Source organism: Notothenia rossii, assembly GCF_949606895.1.
Source record: "Notothenia rossii genome assembly, chromosome: 2".
Lineage (NCBI taxonomy): Eukaryota > Metazoa > Chordata > Actinopteri > Perciformes > Nototheniidae > Notothenia > Notothenia rossii.
The window spans coordinates 39,435,832-39,451,498 of NC_136904.1; the positions used below are offsets into that span (position 1 = coordinate 39,435,832).

Consider the following 15,667-nt stretch of genomic DNA (forward strand, 5'->3'; position numbering starts at 1 on the left):
ACTTTATATTAAGGTATGCACATTCACCATCAACTAGTTAATTAACATGCATATTAGCAGTATATTGGCCCTTTATTAGTCATTATAAAACACTTATTAATGCCTTATTCTACATGAACATGTTCTACAAGTAATCTGTGTATGTTACCCTTGCATGTATGAGATCATTAAGTGCCTTGTAACTTCTTTTTTTTATAGTTTCACTCCTTTTGAATGTCAGTGGACTGCAAACAAGTCAATAAAGGAGCATGGCTGCTCATTCCCTCTCTCTCAAAAGAGTTTGGCTGGCTGTTTAATCTATGTTCACACTGAGACAGTCGAACACATAGAGAACAGTCCACCTAGTGTGTAAGTGCATACAAGCAGGTCACACAGTATGATTACAAGTACATAAACTCTGTTAAAAATCAGTTTGATTAAAAAGTACAGGCTGCATTGTGTGTTCTCAGCCTTGGAGAAACTTAACATGTTTTGGTACATGTGTCTGAACCTCTCTTTAGTGGTTCATTAATAAAACAGATATTTCAACGTGTGCCTACTTTGTTCATGTACTGTTGAGGTTAATTTCAGTAGTTGTGTGCTATAATGTATTTACCAAGAGTGAAGAGGAGGCAACTTTAGAATAGGGAACCTGTTCAGGTCAATTAGAGTCAAACTACTAGCTTATTGGTTATGAACAAGACTTCACTTTAAAATAGGGAACATGTTCTTAGATAGAAATACCAAATTTTGAGTTATTCAGATATATTGAAGAGAGTATATTAAGAGCAAAGCTCATGTACAACAACTTCCTTACTTGCAATAAATAAGGACTAATTAGAGGTTTATTGAGGAAAAACTGGCCTATTACTTGTAGAACATGGTCATGTAGAATAAGGTTTTATAATGACTGATAAAGAGCCAATATACTGCTAATATGCATGTTAATTAACTAGTTGATGGTGAATTTGTGTACCTTAATATAAAGTTGTACCCCTTATAATTATGATGAATATCATTGATGTCTATGTGCCTTATTCTGTATTTGACATAATTGTTTCAATAAAAAAAATATATAGGCTAACTCAATATAATGAGATAGCTAAATCAATATATTGAGATAGCTAAGTCAATATATTGAGATAGCTAAGTCAATATAATGAGATATTAAGTCAATATATTGAGATAGCTAAGTCAACATATTGACTGACAGGATTTTTTTTTTTTTTTTTCCTGTGGCGCAAACAGGCTTCCATGTTATGGGGACACATTCCCACACACATGCACACACTCTTGTGGCAGCTAAAGCTATGTGACATTTCCCCCCTGCTGACATTTTTTTTTCTGGTGGTCTACAGTGTGTATGTGCGTGTGTCTGAGCGTTAGTGGTGCCATGTGACAGGGGGTCCAGAGTTGTCCAGCCTCCTTTTTTTGTGTGTGACTCCCTTGCAGTTGCCTGGATCGTGTTACTGGCTGCTCCCCGCACCGCTGAGCCCACCACCTCTGCGCCAATCACAGCCTGCCATCACCTACGCGCACATGCACACACGCACGGGCTCAGACCCTGAGTACTGAGTGACACACACGGCGATCCACCGCTCGATGTTCTCCGCTGCCTTCACATGCGTCCCCACCGACTCCGCGTAGCGCTGGCTGCGCCAAGATGAGCGGTCCTCCCGGTACCATCTGAACACCGCCTGCTTGACCCGGAGCCGCGGAGAGAGACATCCAGACAGACAGACAGACAGACAGACAGACAGACAGACAGACAGACAGACAGACAGACAGATAGACAGAGAAAGAGACCGTCTTTCCTATCACAACCCATCTTCCGTTCGCTTGGAAGCACCGCATATCTTTCGTCATCTTTTCCTTTTTCTCACCCCTCCTCTTCTTCCTCCTCCTCCTCCCTTTGCTGCATCCCCTCCGTTATTGTCGGTTTACAGTAGAGACCGGAGAGCCAGCTTGTGGAAATACATTTTCTTTCTTTTTTTTGCATTTTTTTTTCCTGCCTAGTGTTGGGAGCGCGCTGTCGGTGCGCGCTTTGCAAATTCCGTTGAATGGTGGATTTGGCAAACATGGAGACTGTGGAGAAGGAATGCGGGGCCCTCGGGGGTTTATTCCAGGCGATTGTCAACGATATGAAGGTAAATAAAAGCTTATTTCACTGGGATGGTGGCGAATCACACGTGCGTCCCTGAGAATCATAATAAAACAGCATAATCATAACCAATAGCTGTCTCTATTCCAAATGTATCCTGATGCACACCTCTAGACTACTAATTTCCATTTCATTTAATATTAAGATGGAGAAATGCTGCGGTTGTTGGTGCGAAACCCGCCTCCCTAATATTTGCTGCGCATGTAAACCCGTATGCACCCATTATCGGACATGTTTGACGTGATGCGCACCCCCATTTCGCAACTCGTTCACAACCAGCTCACAAAGGGTTTCTCTGGCTCAGGTGTCTGGCTATTAATGGTGCTCATCATTTCGGGGTGTGTGTTAATAAGCCTGCATAGGATCCTATTAACGTGTCTTAATCAGGAACCTATCTTTGTGGAGCAAATTGGCATATTACAGAGGCCTGTATACTTTAGGGTAGATGTTTTTCACACATTCCGTTCCGTACATCAGATGCATATATTACAATCACCTTGTTGTGTATGAGGGAAGGTGCAGACATGATTATTGCACTCAGCCTCTCCTCCATGCCCTTTTCACTGGTTACTGTGCGTCTCCGTGAGAGTGCAGCGTCATTGATTTTCTGTCAGGCTGATCTGGCAGGAAAACATGAAGGCGTGAGAAGCCGAGCAGCCGTCAGACAGACAGCCTCCCTGTCTGCCCTCCTGCCTGTCTGTGTGTCCGTGTGTCCGTGTGTCTGTGTGTCTGTGTGTCTGTATGTATGTGTGTGTGTGTGTGTGTCTGTCTGTCTGTCTGTCTGTCTGTCTGTCTGTCTGTCTGTCTGTCTGTCTGTCTGTCTGTCTGTCTGTCTGTCTGTCTGTCTGTCTGTCTGTCTGTCTGTCTGTCTGTCTGTCTGTCTGTGGTTCTGCTGCTTGATGTCTCCAGCATGCTGCACGGATCACTCGTCCATCCAACATGTTCTGATTTCTCCTGATGTCATATCTGCCTGTCATTCCTCTCCCTTTGTCTGTTCCAACCTGAATATGAAAGATAATGCGGCTCTCTTCCACATTGCACATTTTATTGCCTCACAAGCCGATGACCCCAAATGGAGGTCATGTGCTCCGCTCTTATTGTTCCATAAGGAGAGATTATTGGCTTTCTGTGAAGCATGTGGGAGCAGGAGAAAGTGATACATGAGAATGATCCTGGAGTCAATACCAATCCAGCAGACATAGATGAAATATTTCCAATAGTAAATCTGAACAGTATTATATGGATTCAATTACATTTGAGTGAATTTACTTGTTTTGGGTAAAAAGGATTTCACTACAAAACGAAGGATATTGTGGGTTTTCTCTTTTAGTTGTTTAGGCTGTCACTAGTTGTGAAGTCAATACATTAGGGCTGAAATAATGCATGGATTCATTGATAAATTAACACTTGATCAGTAACTACTTAGATAGTCAATTAATCCGTTTTATTTTCAAGCAAGAATTCCCAACCATCGTAGTTCCAGAGAGGAGTTTTGTTAGGATCCAGGAATATTGGTGGCCAGGCGCAGTGCAGGAATTGGGGGTTCCCAGGAAGATTTGTTTTAAATATTCAACGTTAAATGCATCAATACGTTTCTGAGTAAAATTAAGAGGCTTGATTAATGAAAAACCTTGTGATGTTGTTAAGGGAAGGGCCGGTGTGAACAACTCTCAACATTCAAAAATGAATCTGTATTATCACAATATAAGAACATGAACATAACCAATAACATCAATTCAACTTATTTTATAGTTGTGAACTGCATGTACTCTACCCTCCACCACATATGTCTTTTGATCAATGATATAAAATCATTTTGAGGGTTTTAATGGACAATCGGAATGACGGATGAATACTTTTTGTATTATCCCTATTTTTTGTCTTAAAAGAAATGCCCTTGACCTATTTATGAAACAATATGAAACGCTAAAGAATAGTTGTTGGCGATCACTATATTCTTAGGCTCCTCCGACAATGCAGCATACACATATTTACATAAACAAATAAACTATTATATGTTAACTGTTATCTTAAGTAAGGTGTATGTAATAGTAAACTGGATATGTTTAGGTTTAAAAGCAGCTTTATGACATCGCCTTGGGCTCTGGGAAACAATGAAGAGAATTGTTCAGTATTTTCCGACATTACAAGAAAAATATTTAACTTGTGCGATAGGAATGATGTCCTCAGTGGTGACAACACATTCAAATATTTCAATAGGTCGGGAAAATGTCAGCCTGTCCTGAGTATAGCATGGGTGTCACACTTTTCGCTATAGTATCTGGACTGAAGATGAAAATATTTAGTATTTATTGTTCTCTGTGATAGCACATAGCAGGTCCTTTTACGCAGGCAATTCATCTGTATTTTGGAGGAGATTATTCTGGGAGCTGTGTAATGGGAGCCATGCAGATCATAAATCAAGAGTTCCTGCTTATGGTCATACATCAAGAGTTTGTGCTTATAGGAAACAGTTTTTCTGCCAAAAACAACCATTTTGTGATGATAATAAACTTGTAATGATGTCCATCTCTCTGAAAACGATGTGGGTGGGTTGGTTGCATGGCAACATCAGCAGCCATGACACAGCATCTGTAGTGTTCTTTAACAGGGTTCAGGATGTAGGTGCATAGCGAGAGTTGTTCCTGCACATTTGTATTGGTAAAATGTCACATTTCAATTGATTCTTGTTAAGTATGTCCTGCAGTAATGGTCTATAATTAGCAGTAGTAGTGTTTTAGGATGGACGACTTTGCATTGAGGTTCAGGGTTTGAAAGTGAAGTAAACCTGCATTCATTCAAACTGCCAGCAGGGAGTTAGATTGTATAGAAGTCTATGATAAAAGGACCCTACTTAGCCCACTTGATTTACAACCTCAATAAGCAGTTCAGACCAACGGTACAGTCTAAATGTTAAAGTAGCCTTGACAGATACTTTAAGAGGATATGTTAAGCTCATTTTAGGGTTCATATTTATAATTTGTGTCTTTACTGTGACATGTCTCCATGCTTTAATGTTCAAAAAGCTCTTTATTTTTCTCATACTGCCTGTGCTGCAGCACCTCTTTTCACCCTCTGTCTGGCCAGCTCTTATGTTATTGATCAAGATGTCCCGCCTCTTAGCCTATCACGTACAATGTGTTGCAGTGCTATATAAGCGGGAGTGTTACATAGTGATGTCACTATGTTACAAAAGTAAACAAAGGAGTCCAATGGAGGAGTTTCATGCAGGAGTGGCGAGTGGGAGGGAACTTTGCAGACCATCTCTATGCACAAAAACCTAAATAACATACAGGAAAGGGAGAACTGAAAAAAGCTGCTGTTTCAGCTGAGTTTCCCAGAATTAGCATCGTCATGGCCAGCTCTTCTAAAAATAAATCTGCTATATCTTTTAACACTTCAACAACAATATCACCAAGACTGATGACAGACCTCATTTAAAAAAATGTATTCTCTATTTTGTTTGTTCTCTCAGTCACTACTCAAACACACAATACAGAATTAACTTGGGTAAACAATGTTCAAGGAATCCCACTTTAAAGGCTTCACTTTCCATGTTTTCATCTATTATTCATGTGGCTCCTAATGGCCCTCTTGTTTATGCTATCCAGCTAGCTCTGATATATGTGGGTCACTACAACCTGCGCCAAAAAACACTACTTCCCTGTCTGAATCCCCGAATCCCCCAAAGAGCCACTGAATGAACCTCAGCGAGCGATTGAGGATAACTGAGTCATCAGCCCTCAAATTCACTTTGACTCAAATGGAAGCTATGTGGCTTTAATCAATATGTATCGCTTGGCAAAGAAGAAGCCATCGGTCAGAAGGAACAAATGGACTAATAGTTTTCGTTGATTTGTTCTTGGGATAAGGCTGGTTTTGAGGTCTTTGGATATTAAGTGGATTACTTGGGCGGTTACACGAAAACCAGGGTTAGGAAGGTTACATTAAGGATGTATTCTGTTACAATTACTAGTTAACCATAACAAAATGTAATCTTTAACCTAATCTGAGTATCAAAATATAAAAGTAATGTAACTGGATTACTCTCCATTACTTTGGAATTGCCTTCATATCAAAGCAATGCAAAAAATACAAGAAAAAGGAAATATCACCAAGGTGTTTTAAACGTATGTGGGACAACAGAACAATGTGACCTTTTGAAAGGAAGACACCAAGATATTTAGGATCAGAAATTATTTTATTGATAGGAAAACCTGCCTTTCCTTCAGCATATTCAGGCAACAGCCCAAACACCAACAATGAAACACATGAGCACAGACTACAGTTTAAAAAAGCAGAAATAATATCTGAGCTGACAGAAAATGCTCCGTTTTAGTTTAAGCTCACACACACTATTTTATGAACACATAGGTTTTTAATTTTTTTTATTTTCAGTCTTTATTTCGAACAGATTAAAAAATAACAAAATAAAAAATATGAAAAACAGAATACCGTATTGTTAAATACAGTATTTATCCACATTCATGGTAACATTTGTATATTCAACAAAAAAACAAAAAAAGTCTTCATATTAATAATAATAATAAATCATATGTGTCCGAAAGGGAGTAGTAGGAAGCAAATGCTTATTAATTCCCACCCTTTACTTGATCAATGATTGTCCTTTAAATCATAATGCAAGTTATTCCTACTTACATTTACATTTATACATACATATACAATAATGTCTCATCTTCAATCACCTTTCTTCATTCTCATATTTTTCCAAAAAAGTGTTTCTGTACATCCTTTTAAACTGAATTATGCTTGTGCTTTGTTTGATCTCCTGCTCCAAACCATTCCATAAAATCACCCCACAGATTGTTATACTCATACTTCTCAGAGTTGTTCTGACCTTGAGTTGTTTAAAATGTAGATTTCCTCTCAAATTATACCCACCCCCTCTGTCTACGAACAATGTTTTTAATTTCCTAGGAAGTAGATTATGTCTGGCTCTGTACATGATTTGTGCCGTTTTAAATTTAACCAGATCAATGAACTTCAATATGTCTGACTTCAAAAATAATACATTAGTGTGTTCAAGATATCCAACATTATTGATAACTCTTATAGCCCTTTTTTGTAATGTGCATAACGGCTGTAGGTTGGTTTTGTACGTGTTTCCCCAAATCTCCACACAGTAAATCAGATATGGCAATATTAGTATGTTATATAGAGTATACAATGAGTTGTGGTCCAGAATGTATCTGGCTTTTCCCAATATTGCGATAGTTTTAGCCAGTTTTGCTTTTACATGAGTGATATGATGGTTTCCTGCAGATTTTGTGGTCTCAAACCACACCAAGGAACTTAATTTCATATACTCTTTCTATGTTTATGTTATCTAGTATTAATTGCACCTGTGGATTTGTTTTATGTTTTCCAAATAAAATAATCTTTGTTTTCCTTATATTTAAGGATAATTTGTTTGTGTCAAACCAATGTTTTACTTTAATCATTTCTGCTGTTATCACTTCCATTAGCTCTTTCAAATTGTCACCAGAAACAAAAAATATTAGTGTTATCTGCAAATAAAATACATTTCAATATATTTGATACTCTGCAAGTGTCGTTGATGTATATTATGAACAGCTTTGGACCCAACACGGACCCCTGAGGTACTCCACAAGTTATGTTCATGTACTCTGATTTATGTTCACCAATTTCAACAAATTGTTGTCTGTTGCTTAAATAATCTCTCACCCAGTTTAATCCTACCCCTCTGATGCCATACAGTTCCAGTTTTATCAGTAAAATATTGTGATCTATGGTGTCAAATGCTTTTTGTAAGTCTATAAATATTCCCACTGCTTGTTTTTTATTGTCCATGCAGTTTGCTATTTCCTCACTTAATTCCATTAGTGCCATAGATGTTGATCTATCTTTCCTGAATCCATATTGACAGTCTTCCAAACGCTGATGTGTTTCCATGAAACTGTCAAGTCTTTTTGTAAAAAGTTTCCAAGGATCTTGGAAAACGGAGAAAGCAATGAAACAGGTCTATAATTTTTGTAGTGGTGTTTATCCCCAGTTTTATATAATGGTATAACTTTTGCTATTTTCATTTTATTTGGGAATACAAATTCAAAGGTTCACCTACTGAATTAAAAACAGAACAAATGAACCAAAGAAAGAGAAAATCATCAAGCCGATTCAGGCGTATAGATTCACACTTAAAGTATTAGCCTTGAGAACAGTACAGCTGACAGAGAAGAGATAACATCTGATCCTTTTACAACTAACACTATATGCTCTTTTTAGTTTTTAAGTAACATTGAAATCCTGCTAGTAATCCCCAATTTGTATAAATGTAAAAGCAATCTGGTTACATATTTTGTTATGTAACTGAAAAGGAACACATCCTTTGACCCCAAGTTTATCAAATGGTTTCACCTGTACTAGCGGACCTAATTCTTGGTTGTATCATTTCACACCCATGTTCACAACAAGAGCCGAGCTAAATGCTGCCATCTGCCAGTGTCAGCAGATTTAACTCTTGCTGTTTACAAAGCACTTTTTCTTCCTCTTTCCCCATCGTCTTCCTCTTTCTCCTCCACCCGGGGTCCTCCCTTCCTCTTTCTTACCTCAGCAAATCCTCCACCCAAATTGACCAGTCACTACTCTTTATTTGTGTGAATTGTGGTTGTGTGATGTATACAAATTACCCTTAGTTTCCTTTGTGTTGCAAAGACCTCGTAATCGTAAATAAATAATGGTGAAAATATAATTTATAAAGTTGTGTACATGTAAGTGTGTGTGTGTGTGCGTGCGTGCGTGCGTGCGTGCGTGCGTGCGTGCGTGCGTGCGTGCGTGCGTGCGTGTGTGTGTGTGTGTGTGTGTGTGTGTGTGTGTGTGTGTGTGTGTGTGTGTGTGTGTGTGTGTGTGTGTGTGTGCGTGTGTGTGCGTGTGTGTGTAAGGGCATTATGTTGCTGTCTACCAATGTGTGTCCCTGGAGGCTATGTCTCGCAACTTTCAAGTGAATTACACACACCTACGCACACACAGGTCACCAAGGGGTAATATGATGAGACACAGAGGTCATGTTCACAGTCAGCTGGCTAAATGGACCACAGGTTACTGAGGAAATGTAATATTAAGTGAACAATTGCAACAGGATGGAAAAAAGCCAGCTATTAATAAAGGTTTTTAAAGGATTATTCGTATGTCTTCACCTTGATGGTCCTGTTCCACTATCATTAGCCTATTATTTGAGCTTATTTGTAAGTGTATTGTGTGGTTCATAGATACACATACAATATACCTTATCAGGTTAGAAACTCTTGTTGCAGGATTATTACCAACATTATTGTAAGTGATAGCCTAAGGAGCGGGACACCTCTAAATGGTTGACCAATCACAACAGAGCAGGCCAGCTAACCAATGAGAGCAGACTGGGCTCTGGTTTCAGACAGAGGGTGAAAAGAGGTGCTGCAGCAGAGGCAGTATGAGAAAAATAAATTGCTTTTTGAACATTAAAGCATGGAGACATGTCACTGTGACACAAAACACAAATATGAACCTAAAAATTAGCATTATTTATAGACAGGGGTGCACATAACCTTTTTAGTGAATTACTCAGATGAGTACCAGGAGACAGCGTTTGGTACTCACCCCACACGAAGCGTGGTCCTCCTCAGTGTTTCCTTCACTGTCCTCTATTTACACTCCTTCATGCTAGATGATGAAGATGATGAAGACGCACCTCCCTGTCTCTTTTTAAGCCTCTGATTTGCTTTCTCCAAAACTTGTTGCTAAAACTGTGAAGTCCTTGCATTTCCTGAGGCCAAGTTGAAGGATCAAATACTATGAAATGATCACATGACTTGAAGTCATATCTGACTTCACTAAGTACACTTATTCAAGTACTGTACTTAAGTACAATTTTGAGATATGTGTACTTTACTTGACTTTGCTGCTACTGTGTACTTCTACTCCACTACAGTTCAGAGGTAAATGGTGTACTTTTACTCCATTACATGTATTGAATCCCTTTAGTTACTTTACAGATGTGGATGAATGATGTGAAGTATAATCAAGTGTTAAATCAGACTTTAGTTCCACCTGGAGTAAATCCACAAGCTACCCTGGAGTATACAAAGTCATTCAAACTAGCTGCACCTTTACCAGCTTTGAGAACACTTTAATGATCTATCATTAAGCTTTTTGAGACCCCCCCCCCGGCTGCGATCGGCTATTCTCGTCTACTTTCGAGGCGAGCCGCAACGCGTCTCCAACAAGCCTACTGCGCCGCCTCGCTGCGCCTCGCTCTCAAGGCTGCGGGCGTCTTTGTCCCGCAAGATTTCAACGTGTTTCTCTCCACGGGCTGCGGAAGCGAAATGCTTGATGGAAAACGACTCGCTGGTATCTCGAGCTGAGAGCTCATTGGTGGTTTTTACCCCGTGCTGCTTATGAAACTCTCCAATTGGCTCGGCAAAAGTTTGTTGTTGTTTTGTGTCAGTTTTTCGTCGCCACTTCCATTCACATTTTTCATCATTGTTCCACAATGTTTATCATGAAATTAATATCCATATATTTTATACTATACTTGCACTGCTTACCGTTTTCATACTTTATATATCTTAGCATATTCATACACACTGTTCATACTGCTCACAGGCTGCTGTGTATATCTAGTTTACTCATACCCCTCACTGTTTATTCATCATTCAATTCATTCTATATTTTATTCTGTAGATTGTGTACATTACTTTTCACATTACTGCTTTTTGCACTCCTGGTTAGAAGCTAAACTGCATTTCGTTTCAGTACCTGTAATCTGTGCAATAACAATAAAGTTGAATCTAATCTTGAGCAGGAACAAATGTATTTACTTAGTACATATCTGACATTAACGACACAACACATTTGTGCATTCTTTATAAATGCAATCCGAGTCAAGCCGACTCCGGAGGTGGCGGAATGCACCATAAAGTTGTTTGCAATCCGCCAAAAAAAAGAAAAAAAAAAGAAGAAGAAGAAGAACCCGAAGAAGAAGCCGAAGAAGAAGCCGACTCCGAGCTGTCCGACTTCAGGCGAGCTTTTTGAGACCTCCCCCGGCTGCGATCGGCTATTCTCGTCTACTTTCGAGGCGAGCCGCAACGCGTCTCAAACAAGCCTACTGCCTCCTGTAAGCTTCACAGGTCTGTCGGTCATGACCTGCACGGCTCGGCCAGCACCCAGCTCAATCAGTCCAAGAAAGTCCTTAGAATTTTTTACAGGGAACGAAACGGCAACGTAGCTGCTTAATGTCTGATGTTTTTTTTTTACATTTCTAGTAGTTTACTCAATTGAGTGTTGACAAGAAAAACGTGTAGAAGAAAAATGCGTTTTGTTTTGATGTTTTGAGGTACGCAAAGGCGCGTAGTGACGGTAGTGACACAAGTGACGTTATGCAATTCAGATTTTTGCCGCGCATGCCTACCTGCATACCAGTTTATGTGTGTCACTACCCGATCCGTCCCCCGGCCCGATCTGTACTGCGCATGTGCGAGATGTTCCGCCATATTGGAGAACTCCGGACAGCAACCCAAGAAGGACACTTGACACAGTAGCTTTTGTCAAAGCTTAAAAATAAAACTCGAGAGGGATGAGTTGTTGTTATTACAACGTGACTTCACTATTATTTAACAACTCTTTTTTCATTGGGTTCTTTTATTTGGGGTTAAGTAAATTGTCAGAATAAGTGAGAAATTAATTTAACTTCTGTTAGACAGCCATATGCCATACATTTTTGCGTACATTCACAGTAAATATTTATTCAGTATGATAGTTGTCTAACAGAAGTTACATTTATTTCTCACTTATTCTGACAATGTACTTAACCCCAAATAAAAGAACTCAATAAAAATAGTTGTTAAATAATAGTGAAGTCACGTTGTAATAACAATAACTCATCTCTCTCGAGTTTTATTTTTCAGCTTTGCCAAAAGCCACTGTGTCAAGTGTCCTTCTTGGGTTGCCGTCCGGAGTTCTCCAATATGGCGGACCGTCTCGCACATGCGCAGTAAAGATCGGGCAGGGGGACGGATCGGTTAGTGACAGCGTACACCCCTGATTGTAGAGTGGCGAAGTCCCTCCCCTTCCGGGGGAGCTCCATGGGACCTTATTTCGGAAAAATTATGTATTGAAGTCAATGGAGAGAGAAAGATTATCTTTCAATCCCGTTTGAATTGTGCCACGAATTACACATATGATGTTTGTCAATTTAAAAGATAATTTTGCAAGTAAAAAAAAAAAAAATGTCGTAAAACTGTGAAGTAACACATTTTTTGTGTGAAACGCTTAATGAACTACGTCTCTGGTCGTATCAAGTGATTGTCTACCCTCACTATCAACACAATGAAACACGTCCAGAAGAATGTCATGCAAAGCTGCCTGCCTGCCTGCCTTCCTTTGATTCTCTCTGAACTGCCTGATCTTTTTAATGTTTAATGTCAACCATTTGTGCAGATAGCATGAAGTAGAACAGATCGCCGATGCTAATGTAGCGTTAGCATTTCTCCCCCGGGCTTAAAGAGCATCTTGCAGGGGTTTTTTTTTCTACATTTATTCTTAAACTTGCTTGAAAATTACAATTAAAAAAGCGAATGTAGGATTTGATATGTTTTACAAGACATAAGGGCAGGAATTCAGAGGGAAAGGAGCAATTTTGAGCTCTGCTCTTAAAAACTGCTTTTTTTTAAGGTCATACGTCAAACGCGTCATGTTACATCACAAAGGGTAAACATCTCCGCTCTCTGACCGCGGGTATAGTTAGTAGTTGCGTTGAGTTGAGCGGTTTTGTTTTAGTGAGCTGGTATTTTTCGGTAGTTTTACATTGTATTTCACCATTTGTAATCATGGTGCAGTATTGTGTTTGTGCAGGTTGCACAAATACCAGCCTGTCAGAACATCGAGTCCACAGTTTCCCTCACGGGAAAAGGACCGGAGCTAGCGTTCGTTCCTGGGTGCGTTGTGCATCCACCTCCCTGTAGCACATACTTTCCACAGCTTTATCAGGAAACCGTATTACATCTCTCCCCCCCCAGATGTCACTGTAGTGTATATTTCTGTATATTTTTGGGAAAATCTAGTGTATTCATCATTTTCCTACACATTTATTCACAGGTGTCTTTAACCTGGAAGTTGCTCTTTAAATGGTGTATTATAGAATGATCACACCGTTGTGACAGTACTCTTCAAAGGGTTCACGAAATATGAATACTACTCTTACTGTTTAACATTTTGGGTTACTTGATGTTACTTCATGTTAAGGCGAATAAAAATGACAAGGCTAAGACTGTAATGCTAACTAACGTGCTTGCTACTAGCTAGGTAGCTAACTTGATCCAGCCAGCCACTCCTGGGGCCTATACTATGAATCAAGATTTTCATTTAGCAAGCTAACTTCTGGGATTTCCGGACCTACGAGGCTGGTTCACTTTTCAGCAGGCTAGATAAATTATTCTGAACGGCTAGCCTGCGCCGGAGCAGAATAGGTTCCAGGATAAGAGATCAACTCAGTGAAAGCACCGCCTGCTGACAGAGCTAAGTGTGCGGAGGAAATACATTTTAAACTGCCGTTGCAGGAAAGACGGCCTGCCAAAATCACCGACTGTGTGAACGTAAACATTTATAGAATATCACCTCCCATCTTCAGAGCAATCTGACTATTATAACATTAACGTTAAGAAAGCTTAATTACATATCTGCCACAACATAAGTAACCTGATCAAAGTAACATTAAGTACAGTCCGCGGCACTGTGAGTGCAGACGTTGATGTGTCCCATTATCATTCATATCATATCACATCATAATGTATCATATATTTCTTTATCTGAGTCAGCTTCTTGAGCCGTATCTGGCCGTGCAACACTTACAGTGTCACATACTGTATGCAGAAGTATTATTTTAAGCAACACATTAAGTTGACGAAACACTCGAGTAAAATGTAATTAAAGTCAGATCCACTCGTGTCTTACGGGGGGCAGTGATATCATAAACCTGTTAATGTACGCATTCAAACACTTTTTCTTTTAAAAGCTGTATTCACCTTGCAGGTGTGGCTTTTATCCTGGATAAAGTGTTTAAGTCATGGATGTTTAAAGTTTAACTTCTTCATATTTGACTAATATTATAGTTGACTTTTAATTCAGGAAGTAGACGCTGCGCTGTCAGTACGCTTCTCCATGTTTGTGATTGTTCGAATGCTCCAGATACCACCCCTTTTATGTGAACGCGCACCTAACTAGATAGGACACGGCTGGCTTGAGCGAACGAGTTGATAGCCAGGGTTGTAGGACAGTTTAGCGAGAGCGGCTTTGTTTTGGATTAAGTCAACCAGATAACTCAAAATATATCCAGGATATGTTGAACTAGATTCGTAGTATAGGCCCCTGGTCCTTTCATCAGACGGGAAGCGAAAGAACGAGCAAGACCCATTGCTGGTATGATAACAACCTGGTAGGCTACTAAAAACACAGGCATCTTGTTAAAGTTATCTTATCTTAGCTATCTCTTATATTTAGTGGAGGAAAACAATTGTGACATCAGTTATGACATCACTTACGCGACTCTGGGATTTGTAGTCTTTCTAGTTGCGTATTTTTCATAGTCTTATATTTCAACAAACTGTGACTTTTTTGACATGGAAATGATTTTTTAAGATTGACAAACATCATATGTGTAATTTGTGGCACAATTCAAACGGGATCGAAAGATAAGTGTTCTCTCTCCATTGACTTCAATACATAATTTTTCTGAAATAAGGTCCCATGGACCGGAAGTAGAAGGGCGTGACTTCGTCACTCTATAGGGCCCCTTTAAAGTGGACCTATCATGCTATATTGGAAAAATATATTGTAGGGCCATGCTTATACAAAACATGTCTATGAAGTTTTTTGCTTAAAATACCAAGCAGTTCACCCATTGTAGCCATGCCTCATACTGCCCATACCCCTCTTTTGCAGCCCTGTTAGAAAAACGCGGATTTTGGGTCCTTAACTTAAAAAAAAAAGAAAAAGGGAGGCGGAGCTAATGCCTGATCAGAATTCTACTGGAGATAAGGTAAAATTCTGCTCAAATGCTTTTTCTCTTGCGGTTTTATCACAAGGTGAGTTCCTTTTTTTATTTCCTGATATTTAAACACATGTGCTCTACAGTACAGGTTAGTTCTGAGTGCTAACACACGCTTGCTAATGTAAACAAAGACGAGATTACGTCCAAAACACGTCAGGCATTGTTTCTGATAGCAACTTTCTGTGGGTCCACCGCCGATTTGACATCAGATCGGCAGCAAATCTGTATCTGCTCGTTGTATCCCTGTTTTTGAAAGATTTGGATCCGGAAGAAAAGAGAAGGGCTTTATTTTCTGATGCTGCATGAGTTCCCTGACACACCGGGGACACATATTTACGTATAAAAGACATCAAAAAGTGCATTTTACATGATAGGTCCCCTTTAAGTTATACTGAATATATAGAGTTAAAAACAGCTGGCAATTTTAGGAAACTGTTATACAAAATGCTTGCGCACAGTGCCTCTAC

The 15,667-nt window shown here is 39.5% G+C and overlaps 1 protein-coding gene across 5 annotated transcripts in view; it reads left to right on the forward strand.

Moving 5' to 3' along the window:
- Positions 1-1,418: 1,418 nt before the first annotated feature.
- LOC307028263 (protein MTSS 2-like) overlaps positions 1,419-15,667 on the forward strand; it is a 105,656-nt gene continuing 91,407 nt past the window's right edge. For 2 of the 5 annotated variants that reach the window (XM_079663126.1, XM_079663127.1), the window contains exon 1: positions 1,421-2,126. In XM_079663126.1, the coding sequence (XP_079519252.1) occupies positions 2,040-2,126 (87 nt within the window). In that variant the 5' untranslated portion in view covers positions 1,421-2,039. Of the gene's footprint in view, positions 2,127-15,667 lie in introns of all 5 variants that reach the window. The other 3 variants (XM_079663129.1, XM_079663124.1, XM_079663125.1) reach the window with 3 other exon arrangements.